Genomic DNA, 13,002 nt, shown 5'->3' on the forward strand with positions numbered 1-13,002 from the left:
CGCTATAAACAAAAAAAGACTGACAATTTTGAAAAAAAAAAAAACAAAATTTTTTTTACTTTCTGCTATAATACATATCCAATAAAAGAATTGAAAAGATCTAATTTCTTCATCAATTTAGGCCAATATGTATTCTGATACTTATTTTTGGTTAAAAAAATTCCAATAAGTGTATATTGATTGATTTGCCAAAAGTTATAGCGTCTACAAACAATGGGATTTTTTAATGAAATTTGTATTTATTTATTACTAGTAATGGCGGCAATCAAAGACTTATTTCGGCATTGTGACATTGCAGCAGACAAATCAGACACTAAGTGACAAATTTTTGGGGGACCAGCGACATTATTACAGTGATCAGTGCTAAAAAATATGCACTGTCATTGTACTAATGACACTGGCAGGGAAGGAGTTAACATCAGGGGCGATCAAAGGGTTAAATGTGTCCCTAGGGAGTGCTTACTAACTGTGTGGGGTTGCTTTAACTGTGGGAAGATAGAGCAGAAGCACTAGATCTCGGTCTTCCCTTGTCACAGAATGGCGATCTGCCTTATTTATGTAGGCAGACCGCCATTCTGCCTCTCTCCGGAATGGTCGGCAGGTCCCGGTGAACATCGGGTCTGGCAGACCCGCTGATTGGCTCCCGCTGTGTCAAATCACAGCGGGATCTGGTTGCCGCGTGTGCTGCAGAGCCGGAAGAGCAAAATGCAGGTACATGATTTTGTGCAGGAGAGCCCCCCCCCCCATTATATGTACGTGGAGTGGTCAGAAAGTGGTTAAATAAACAGGATTTAAAAAAAAAAAAAAAATTACATTTTATATTTAATGAAGACTATACTGCATACTTCTCAACCAATAAATAAAGTGTTAAGCTAGGGTTGGAAGACTTTCTATAGAAAATGTATTAGCTAATGAAAATTAAAAGGGTAGTTCACCTTTACTGACTTTTGCCAAAAACAACCCCAAGCATTACAGCATCATCGGTACATTAACACGCAGAGCTCCATTTTGTAAAAGAATGCTTAATTTTTCAGTTGCTCATTCTATTGTCTTCCCCTCTCCATCCGGCATCGGACGCATCGAGTGTTGGATGCGCAGCCCCAGAAACTCAAAAATTAGTCACTTCATGCTAATGCACTGAGGATGCTGTAACAGACTGAGAACTAAACTTTATTTATAGGAAATAATAAGCTTTAACTTTTACTATTATTTTTACCACTTGCAGCTTTTCATTCAGGAACATACAGGGGGAGATGTACTAAATCTAGTGAACACAAATGATTTGCTTCCGCTAATGTGGTCTAACCTTTTCCTTCAGTCATACAATGACATCTAGTGGTTACTTATTAAAATTACAACTGCAACAATTTTGTCTCAAAGAGGAAAAATCTAAGCGACAACGTGCTTTTTTAAAATAATTTATTGTCAGTAAGAAAGACCGGCTAATGGTAGTTTTCAGTAAAAACCTTTACAAGACCATTGCATCACAAATATACAGACACCATAAAAACCGTGTCGTGGTGATTTTGGTTCTAAACGGGTATGCAGTGGGTCCCCATTACACTTTCCAAGTAGGGAAAATATTCCAAAATACAGAATCTCTGGTGAAGACACCTTCAATTTGATCTAAATAGGATCAGGCTCAGCCTCAGTTATATACAGTCATTGCTGCAGTTATACCTGGAAACTGTTCAATTTCAGAAGTCAAAAACCTCAGTGGAATATAGAGATACAGCAAAGCCCAGGTTATTGAAACAATCTACTGGCTAATAAAAGGGCAAATCTTGAAAGAACTAACTCATGTTCCAAAGGAAAGAAATCCACAAAATATCTACAAAAATCTAGTTAATGCTATTGAAATCAAAACTGTACATTACATTTACAAGTGGAAAAAAGTTAAAATAATATTTCGTACTTTATAAATACACATGCTACCATGATGTAGTGGTGTTTTGCTCAAAAATAAAAACATGGTTTAAAAAAAAAAAAAAATAGAGATCTATAAAGGTCAAGTGGAAATAGCCTATCCAAATGGTTTATTTGTCTTCATTCTTGCAGATCCAGAAATTAAATACATCGTACGCACTTGTATATGCAGCATGGTGTATTGCAACTATGCCAGACAGACAGCACCAAATCAACAAAAAAAAAGAAAAAAAAAAAAAGGAAAAAATAAAGCTACAGAAAACAAACAATAAAATAAAAATATACGGATAGAATATGAGTTTATTATGAAATGTTGAAGCTAACAAATGTCCAGGCACTTTTGATGCTGTTAAACTTCGGTGTGATGCTGGGAATCCAGGGAAGGAATTGTCACGTCTTCGAAGTGGCCATCATCGCCGCTCTCATAGTCACTAATCATGGCCTCTGATTCCATTTCACAGCACGCAGACACGTCAGTGCATGAAGCTGCAGAGGTGTATCCAGACATGGACATGTTGTCCACCATGGGTACTTGGAAGTCTCTCTTGTACCCTATTATGTAGGATGTAGTATAAGGCTCTCTGTAACTATTGCTATCTCCACTGGTGGTGTTTTGAGGTTCTGACATACTCGCTGGATATTGGTGATGTGGAAGGTACTTATTCAGGTTGAATCTCTGATTACTTTTTGTTGAGGAGCCCAAGCTGCCTACAGTAGACATTTCTCTGAGCGGCTGCATGGAATCTGCCTGTTCGTTATACTCAGGAGGCAGTGGAGGAAGTTCATCTGGCAAAGGAAAGTCTTCCGGTGGAGGTGGAAAGTCATTCTCTATGTCATAGCCTCCAGGATAATAATCGGTATCAATAACATGAGGGTCTGTGTAATGAGGAGCAGGTTCTTCAACAACTTCGTAATGAGGGTATTCCTGAATATCCGGCAGTTGGACACTAGGCATCCAGTCTGAAGTATCCCAGTGGTAACCTTTCAAAGAACAAGCAAAAAAAAGCGTTAAATGAGATAAAACCCAATTCGAAAAACAAACTTCTTTGTTCAGTTTACAATGCAGAACTTACAAGGTAATATGCACAAACACTCACAGTTATTGCTTTGAGGCGCTTCATGCAAAGCTTTATTACAAATATAACATTATAATAGTATTATGCCTTTTATGTTCCTGACTGGGAGAGGGCTTGCTAAAAGGGCCTCAAACTCTTTTGCCCTGTGTACAGCAAAGTTTCCACTAAAACAAAAATCAGTAAAAGCTCATGCCTGCTTATCACACAATACCAGCACTGCCTAAAATTAAAGTGCTATTTAAAGGCAGATTTTTTTTTTAATAACAAACATATCATACATACCTGCTCTATGTAGCCCTGATCCTCCTCTTCTCAGGTCTTCCACCGATGCTCCAGGCCCCTCCCTTCTGCTAAGTGCCCCCATAGCAAGTGGCTTGCTATGGGGGGCACCCCAGCAGGCTCACTCCTGAACCACTGCTTTATGTGTCTATTCACACACGGAGCGTGACTCAGAGCACCCCCGCACTCTCCTCATTGGCTTACTAGCTGTGAATGACAGTAGGGGCCAATAATTCCCACTGCTGTATCAGCCAATGAGGAGGTAGAGACCCGGGACACCTGCTGCTCTTGTGCACATCACTGGATCAAGATGGGTAAGTATTGGGGGGGGGGGGGGGCAGGGGGATGCTGCACACAGAAGTTTTTTTTTACCTTCATGCATAAAATGCATAAAGGCAAAAAAATAACTTGAGCCTTCACAACCACTTTAACTGGATGGTAACAGAGCTCTGCCTAAAAGCACTACACCAAAGATAAAAGCTGAGGCTAGTATGTTGTGATTGCAGTGACTAAAATTGCAGAGACATGGACAGAATTTGGGACTAGACTGGGACAGTACAAGTTTATAACAGCGCAGTTTAGGCCAGTTCTATATACAAGATCTGGATCCAAGAAACCCCATAGAAGGAAACCCCTCCTGAAACAGAATGGGGGAAGAAAAGAAAGCAATACTCATCCACTAATTTCAACAGAATAAATCTAAAAAAGATGTTTGCTGTAATTTTGTAGATGTACTATTTATCTAGCTTATGGTATTTCACCAGTCCTGACTTCCAAACTGAACTCCTTTTAAAGGGGAAGGCCTCCTCTTTCACTCTTCAACTTGCACACCTCAGGGAAGTTTGTGACTGTTATATTTGTTCCATTGGATGTGATATTTATATATATTATCTCTCAAATAGTAAGAAGGTAGTTGATGCACTCAAGAGGACTTATAACAGGAGGAATTTTCCAACACAGTTTAATCAATGCCAACGATTCAGAAGGGTGGGCTGTGTCCCGCCAAAACGTTGGCACTGATAAAACTACATTGGAAAATTCCTCCAGTTGTAAGTCCCATTGAGTAAACCTACTGCTGGCTTCATACTCTGCCTTTTTTCATGGACTGCACCTAGGACAATAGCCATACAAGCATGTGTGGTAGCCCACCACTACACTACTACCTGTATATTGTATCTGTATAGATTTGAACAGCATACTAATATTACATTCAACTACATCCTATGCCCCAGATGTTCCCTAGGTTACTAATAATCCTGCAGGTGCATCACAACAAAGCCATTATTTTACTGGGTCAAAACAAACATTATTAAAATAAATGCACAAAACGTTTAAAAATTAGGCAACACAATGTGCGGTAAACAGTGAACCACAAATACAAAAACTACAAGTGAAGGTTAAAAAAATGCAAAAACAAATTGCAAAAAAAAAAAAAAAAAAAGCAGCACTATTAGTATCAAATACACAACATGCAGAAGTCACCTCTTGAATTCCTGACTTCAGGAACTGCAAATGACTCTTTGAAGGCAAAATTTAAAAAAAATGAAAAACAGATTATATTAGAAGTAATTACACAGAAATACACAACTACCTTATACATACACAAGAGCCTGAATATGATTATACAATTTGCTCAACAAAAAAAAAAGAAAAAAAGAAAAGAAATTCACATTCATGGCAAAAGGAAAAAGTGAGCCTGTCACCGTATTACGACAATTTTGTGATGAAGAAAATTAACTTTGACACTTGCTTTTCATTGCAATAAAGTTATATTGCTACAAATGAGTTGCTATAATCTATACCACAAAACTAGACTATAAAATTAACCTATGCTGAACATAATAACCTTAGGAGTAAATGATGTCTAATGTGCTGCCACACCATCAGCCTGGAAGAATCCTCGTTTGAAGCGTACAAATCCAGTTGACTTGTCTAAGGGGTATATTTAAGAGAGAGCACTATCTGCTGTCCTTTATGCTCCTTTGCTTGGCCATGTACACTGTGGCATCCCCTCTGGCCTATTCATAAAATGCAGGCCACATTGCCATGGTGTTTTCTTTGCCTAATGCATTAGATGCATTGGGTGCTCAACTGGTGGCCCCCCAGCAGAACTACAAGTCCCATGAGGTATTGCAAGGCTGACAGCATGACTCCCAAAGGCAAAGGCATGATGAGACTTGTAGTTCTGCAACAGCTGGGGGGCCACAGGTTGAGCACCCATGTGCTCCAAGCTTCTCAATTTGAGGGAAGCTGGTCATGTGACTTTGACAATTCATGCGACCGGGCTCTCCTCCCACTTTTTCTTTCTTACTAAACTCATTTATTTGTATTGAACGCTGCCGACTTCGGATTTCTTAGGCCAGCTGAGCACAAAACACATTATTATTATTAAGAAGACTGCTGTGCTTTCTAAATGTGCATTTTCTTTTTTTTTTTAACAGTATGGTCACAAGGCAAGACAGTTGAACTTGCATATTGCTCAGAAGGGCCCATCTGGGCAGAGTGTATGCACAGCACCATAAGTCTATGCCCAATTATACATAGCACCAGAGGGTATATGTCACTTGTATCTGCACTCTGATGATAATGTAAACTTATGTGAGTTTTTCAAAGATTTATAAATAATAATACATAAACATATAACTAGACTATTTTATTCTAAATCTCCTATTCTCTAATCTCTCTACTATATGATTTATCAGCCAGGTGAGACAGGAACCTGAAAATAGGTTATTGATCTCTATGCAATTGTCAACAATGAACGTTAGCCAAATATGTGCTAGAAAAGTATTGGATAAAGTAATTTGATTAGATTATTTTATTTTGATTTATGACCAGAGGTCTATCTGAAGGCCTTGCCTATTAAAGTTAAGGCTGGGTTCACATTGGGTTCCCCGCATCCAATTCGCAATAGTAGGAGATTTTGACTGGCTCTCTATGGAGCCGGTTCACACATCTCAGCTGCGGCTCCAGTGTGAATTTGCACAGGAGCCCTGTGTGACTTTTGGTTTGTTTCAGGTCCAAATTCAGCCAAAAATTCGGGCAGAAATCGGACCTATAACGGTGAACGGGGATGCACCGGACCCCTGCTGTGAGCCGCATGCAAATATAGTGTGAACCCAAGTTTAAGGTAAAACTTTTGATTTAGTATTGGACGGAGTGGAGAGAATGCATGTCAGTTTTTATTGCTGTCTGTTTCCCCATTAGGGAGATTCACCCTGTTTACCATTAGCACTCAGCCCAGGTTCACATTGAAGCAATTTGACATGTCAAATCGCATGCCAAATCAGGGCTATTGCTGGCAATTTTGTGGGCCGCACTGATTCCCAAAAGTAGTTCCTGTACTACTTTTGGCGACTTCCAGGGGTGATTTGTATAGACATATGTGTCAGAACCTGCACAGATGTCTGTCAAATCGCCCCTGAAGTTGGACTGCATTGCCGGGTTGAAACTGAACTCGCAAGATTTCTAACCTGCTCCAATGTAAACCTAGGCTAAAAGTGAAGGTAAAAAAAAATCCCACATTTTGGGTTGTCCCCAGAAAAGTAACAGAGGGGAAATCTTCTAATTAGGACACTAATTCTGATGAACTGGGGGTCCCCAAAGGGATTCCCCTAATTTGCAGGGATTTCCTTTCACTTCCTATTTGGCTATGGGACAAGAAGTGAAGGTAAATCTATCTCCTTAATAGGGCACAGATGGCAAAAAATAAACTGACAGGGGTTATAGGCCTCCCTTACTCTATCCAAAATGAAAAAAAACAAAACAAAAACAAAAAGGTTTTTCCTATAGTTTTTTTAAATACAAAATAACTGCATAGTGATCAATGATCTCTGTTCAACACCCAATTTCGCATCTGTTTCTGAACCAAGAACAACTGGAAGCAAAATGGACATGTTTGTATAAGCTAAGATCATCTTGTTATATATAAAAACATATAATATGCATTATACCAGTACAAACACAACTCCACAGAATGTCAACATTTTTTAGGAAATGACATTGATGACTGCCTTTCACTGCATCATATGCCAAAAAAGGCAAGATGTATTACGAATGGTAATCCAAAACCTGCAGATTTAGATAAGCTTATATCCGGGGAGTTTAATTCTATTGCAATGGTCTTTTCAGTATGTTCACAATTTCCATCATCATGGAGTACACTTTCCATTTGTGTCTACAGTTTTAAATTGCCCTGCAATGTAAAAGTGAGAGGCAATGCATTGCAAAAATGTCACCCTCTTTATAACAAAACGGCTTCTGCAGATTCACCTACACCATTCGCTATGACAAGCAGATGCAATGAAAGTCCATTCATGTAAATATCTACCAATATATGTAGACTAATGAAACACTTAGATCAAACTGAAGGCAGCCAGGGACTAGAAAACAACACATGATGCAGATGTAACAGAAGGTTATCACAGGAATAAACAAGTATCATTTTATAGACATGCACACTTCTGATTAATAAGCCGAGAATGTAAACACAGCAATTACATCACATACACATATATACCTTCTTTTTCCACCGAGTCAACAACAGCATTGACAAGGTGTATTACTGTCACAATGGAAGCTTGTAAAAGGTAAGAGAAAAACACATTAAAACAAGCCTAGAGCATGACATCTACACACACTCCCACAAAATGATATTTACTATGGGGTTGATTTACTAAAACTGGAAAGTGCAAAATCTGGTGCAGCTCTGCATAGAAACCAATTAGCTTCCATTTTTTTTTTTTTGTCAAACCTTAATTGAATAAGCTGAAGGTAGAAGCTGATTAGCTACCATGCACAGCTAACATTCTGTTCATTTAGTATATTGACCTTAAAGCAAATCTATAAACCAAAATAGAAGATTTGGATGTTGACGAATGTATCATAATGCATCCTGCTGATCATAATTATTTTTAACTATAATGATTTCGGGCTCATTCAATTTTTAACTAATACTCTATATCATATTTTAGCCTATATAAAATCTTTGTTATGCAAAAATGTTATGCACCGTGCATCCATGAAAGAAGAAGCTTTGCACAGCATTAAGGGGATTGTAAATAGAGAGCACATCAGTGGGTTTTTTTTTAGACTTTCTATTTCAAATTTAGGGCCCATTGAACTCTTTGCATGCGTTAAGGCCTAGTATATGGGTCAAAAGGAAACTAGCATTCTGACTGTCTGCTCAAAACGTGAACTATTGCATAATAATATTTCACATTTAATATAACTATTTAAAAAAAAATCCCTATTTTATTGTTAAAAATAATAAAATATTTAATAAAACACTTAGGCCTGGTTCACACCTACGCATTTTTTAGTGCATTTACAGTCCATTTAACATGGTTTCCTATGTATGTAGTTTACATCTGTGCATTTTATGGAAAGGGCCAGGGACTTTTTTCTGGTTTTTGGTTCCGTAGACTTCAATGGATCAAAAATGTGTATTGAAAAATGCAAAATCCACATGGAATATGCAAACTGCAACCTGCATAGGTGTGAATCAGGCCTTACACACCCTTTAATGAATTCAAATAAAGCGACCCTGTCAAACCTTAAAGTAGAACTAAGAATTCAGTTTTATTTTTTATTTATCTAACTTCCCAAGTGATTCTTATTGGTGGCCCTGTTGACCCCTAAATATACTTCTATATGCTGGTTGTAGCTACACTCCATTCTGAAGCCCAAATTATTAGTGTTCCTGTGGGTGGAGGTACAGCCAGCACAATGCAGTGCACCACTCCCTCTCTAATCTGAGGGATCTCTTAACTATTGTGAATGAAAAATCAGTACTTAATGTTCATTCATAATAAAAAAAAAATTTTGCTCCGAGCATCAGCTCTGTGTAAAGTATCTGTCATATGTGTACATGCAGCTTCAGATACATTACACAGAGCCACAAGCAGCACTGATTGTTCATTCCCAATAGTGACAGCTCACTCCATGCAGTGGTGTGTGGGCCTTCACTATTTATAAATGAGTGATGAATGATGTCAGACACAGCCCGACATTGCTGATCACTAATTCGTAAATAGTAAAGACTCAACCAGTGCTGCGGCACTGTATCATCCATCAGTGGGTCTGTGTATATGTACTGGCAGGCCGTGTGATCTTTTTTGTGAATGGCAGCGCTGGTCTATGGAGTGTCACCTTTTGCCAGACACCAGAGATGTAAATCACAAATCTTTCTCCTTCCTAGCAGCATTATTAGAAAAGGGGTGGGTGGGGGAACCTGTCTGATCACTCTTCACCTGATGAATCTGAATGCTATATGCACTTGGTTCCTTAGGACAGAGATGGCGAACCTTGACACCCCAGATGTTTTGGAACTACATTTCCCATGATGCTCAACTACACTGCAAAGTGCATGCGCATCATGGAAAATGTAGTTCCAAAACATCTGGGGTGCCAAGGTTCGCCATCACTGCCCTATTCCCATAGATATAAAAAAAAATATCTATACGCCAGTTAGGCCTGCTTGTCCTAATTTAAACTGTCCTGCTGCTGGCCAATTTTACAATATTGTAGTATACCCCGGCCTATGCTTTTTGCTCCTTGTAAATTGGGCTTAACCTTGCTATTTAAAGTTCTCCTGATGATGGCCAATTTTACACTACTGCATCATCTGTGGATGATTAATTATTGTAGTAAGACCCATACTCTTTTTCTTTAGTACATTTCAGCCAATTCCCCTTCATTACAAATTTGCTCCTGCTAACCAATTTAAAACTGCTGTATCATCTGCAGTCTCTAAATTCCCATTTAGAGCTTGATAGAAATTGGTCAGTGGCAGATCAGTTTTGCATCAGCAAGAACAACAACAGCAAACTGCCTGCCCATTCTTTTTGGCAATTAAAGTGGGCCTATTACCATTTGATGAAAAAGCATGTGCCGCTGCTAAAGCAACCTGAAAAAAAGTCCTTATTTCAAACTAAAATGAATCAGGCTGGGGTGCTGCTGCTGTATGTAAGCCAAGCTTATTGTAAAATAATTTCTGCCCTAGGGGGTTAACAAAAAAAAAATAAAAAATGTATAATAATAGATCTTTTTTTAATGAAAATCATAACAATTAAAATTTTCCAAAGGTTAATTCCTGTAATAAAAGAGCATTTATACTTGCCTTTCCAGTGACTTCTGTCTCCTACCTCCCCCTCCCTTTCTATTGCTAGAGCCTTCATCGGTATCTTTGGTATTAAACATTTCTTTAGTGTCTGGTATCACACACCACAAATCATGGTTACTTCTCCTGCACCTTATGCCACTACAGGACTCATCAGTGACATACAGGTCGGCAGAAGCATACATACAGCATGTGGCAGGGGACACAAGACATGAAATTCCTGGAAGGGCCAAATGCCAAAGACACTGACCGAAACTGCAGCACTGAAATTAAGGGTAGGTAGCAGTAATGTGCCCTTGAAGGAGTATACAACCTCTTCTATTACAGGGATTTGTCATTGGAGTATTTTTTAAAGACCTGACAGGGTCACTTTAACACAGGGCTAGAACCAGTGACCTTGGTAAACTCTCCATATTAAAATCACTACATAAAATTAAAAAAAAACTCTGCTTTGAGGGGCAACTATATCTTCTTTTTTTGTTACTTTTTCTTCAAGTTTCTGCCTCACTGCCACAGATTCTTTATTAAGAGCATTTTTGCTGGTGTAAATGTCATTCACTGGTGTGTCTATCTATTATTCTAAACAAGCATAAGAAAATCATAGAAGGTCACTGAGGGATGCTGACAATAGTGCATATCAACAATGACATTTCAGTAGAACCACAAAAATCTTTACTATTTTATTGGAATTGAAAGAAGTAGGGGTTGATTTACTAAAGGCAAATGGGATGTGCACTTTGCAAAGTGCAGTTGCTCCAGAGCTTAGTAAGTGAGGAAAAACGTAACTTTACAAAGAATGCCCAATCACGTGCAAGGAAAAATAAAAAAACAGTATTTTTGCTTGCACATGATTGGATGATGGAGTTAGCAGAGCTTCTGCTCATTTACTAAGCTCTGGAGCCACTGCTCTTGCAAAGTGCACAGCCTATTTGCCTTTAGAAAATCAAAAACAAATAGTATGCAAAATGCTGATTGTTTGTAAGATTGTATAAAGGGTAACTCCACTTTTGTGGGGAAAAAAAAAATGAATGTTATTAAAAAAAAAATACCTTTCCTTTTCAATCTACGGAGCTGCCATTTTCTGTAAAATTCAATGCAATATGGCAACCATAGAAATGTAATTTCCTACTTGTGGGATTGGCTCACTGTTTTTCTCAAAAGTCTGCACTAAGATACAAGTCAGATTTCAGGCATCCTCTGCAGCAAAAACGCCATTTTTGGTAAGATACTGCGAAATGGTTAATCACTTCTAAAGGGATGCAGACACTGAAACTTCCCTCATTAAAACAAGTGCATCAGCTGATTGAGAATGAAAACGTCACCCCCATTCACAATCACTCTGCATGTTTACATAATCAAACAAACAGCTTTTTCTTCAGAGCAGAAACAGGTAGGAATCTGCAGCAAAGTTTGTTAAAATCCTTGCAATGTACATTGATCACCCATAGGGAATGTTTTTTTTTTTCTCAATTAAAGTGGAGTTACTCTTTAATTTTCCTGTTTTCAGTAGAATAATGATTGCTGCAGTCTCACAGGTTACTGTGGGCAGCACATACTGGTTTTTCTACCTGTTTTGTTTTTTTTTTTAATTAAAGAAAATCCAGTGGCCATTAAACCTCTTACTACTTCCTTTAAAGACAGCAAGTTCAAAACACCAAAAGCAGTTTTATTTATGAAAAATAGGGACTGTCTGCATTGCCTGCCAGCAACCAAACTGGCATTCTATACCTTGCCAGAAAGTGTTTGATTCTCTTTGGTTACCATATAGCAATACAAACAGTCCTTTATGTGTAATGCAATTGAGGTCCAGTGTTACTTTCAAACATGCTAGGTAAAACTGATCCAATACAGCTGAGCTGGGTCACGTCATATAAAGAAAAGAATGACAAAGGAATTAAACATTTCATTTTTGCTGGTGTTACTAATAAATGTAATCTGATAAAAAAAAAATGTGTGAACAAGCATGACAAATTATCACAATGGAAATAAAGTAAGTGTTGGACCACGGACTAGTCTAAATGAAATATATCAAATAACATACATGTTCTCACAATGCAATTTAAAAAATACAGCATGCATATGGAATCCAATACACAATGGCAGAAGCTGAAATCTCTCCTTTTTCTTGAGGGATAATAGCCAAAAATGCATATTAGTAAAATACATATCAAAGCTGTGTATCCGTCTATACCCTGATATCCAAAAACGCTTCTAAACGCTCATAAACGCGGCATTTAAACGTGTCAAAACTGACATTTTTAACCGTCGATTACTAGCTGTCAAGCTTCCAGCATTCGGAAGAGGTTTTCAAATGTCTTATGTACATGAAGACTTACTGATACGGCAATGGACTTGATTTACCTCGGACTAAGGCCTTGACTTCTAACACTCTAGATCTAAGGCCTGGGACACCTGGGGACCAGCTATACACCAAATAAGAATAAGTCATTTATTTTTGTACTTGGGATTACTCGTAGTTTTCTAGTCTATCAGTTACTAACTGCTATTTTAGAGGGCAAAGACTGGTCTCTTCTGCCATCACAGAAATATGGCACTCACGTGGCATCATATTATTGAAGCGTATATTGTATCAGTTACTAT

At 38.2% G+C, this 13,002-nt stretch overlaps 1 protein-coding gene across 7 annotated transcripts in view; it reads right to left on the reverse strand.

Annotated features, from left to right (window-relative positions):
* Nucleotides 1-1,945: 1,945 nt before the first annotated feature.
* Nucleotides 1,946-13,002, reverse strand: part of FAT1 (FAT atypical cadherin 1) — a 382,476-nt gene continuing 371,419 nt past the window's right edge. For 3 of the 7 annotated variants that reach the window (XM_073607779.1, XM_073607796.1, XM_073607770.1), the window contains 3 exons: nt 7,801-7,860; nt 4,764-4,799; nt 1,946-2,907 (listed from right to left, as the gene is read on the reverse strand). In XM_073607779.1, the coding sequence (XP_073463880.1) occupies nt 2,276-2,907; nt 4,764-4,799; nt 7,801-7,860 (728 nt within the window). In that variant the 3' untranslated portion in view covers nt 1,946-2,275. The remainder of the gene's footprint in view (nt 2,908-4,763; nt 4,800-7,800; nt 7,861-13,002) is intronic. The other 4 variants (XM_073607813.1, XM_073607805.1, XR_012236892.1 and 1 more) reach the window with 3 other exon arrangements.

This window comes from Aquarana catesbeiana, linkage group LG01, assembly GCF_042186555.1.
Source record: "Aquarana catesbeiana isolate 2022-GZ linkage group LG01, ASM4218655v1, whole genome shotgun sequence".
Taxonomy (NCBI): domain Eukaryota; kingdom Metazoa; phylum Chordata; class Amphibia; order Anura; family Ranidae; genus Aquarana; species Aquarana catesbeiana.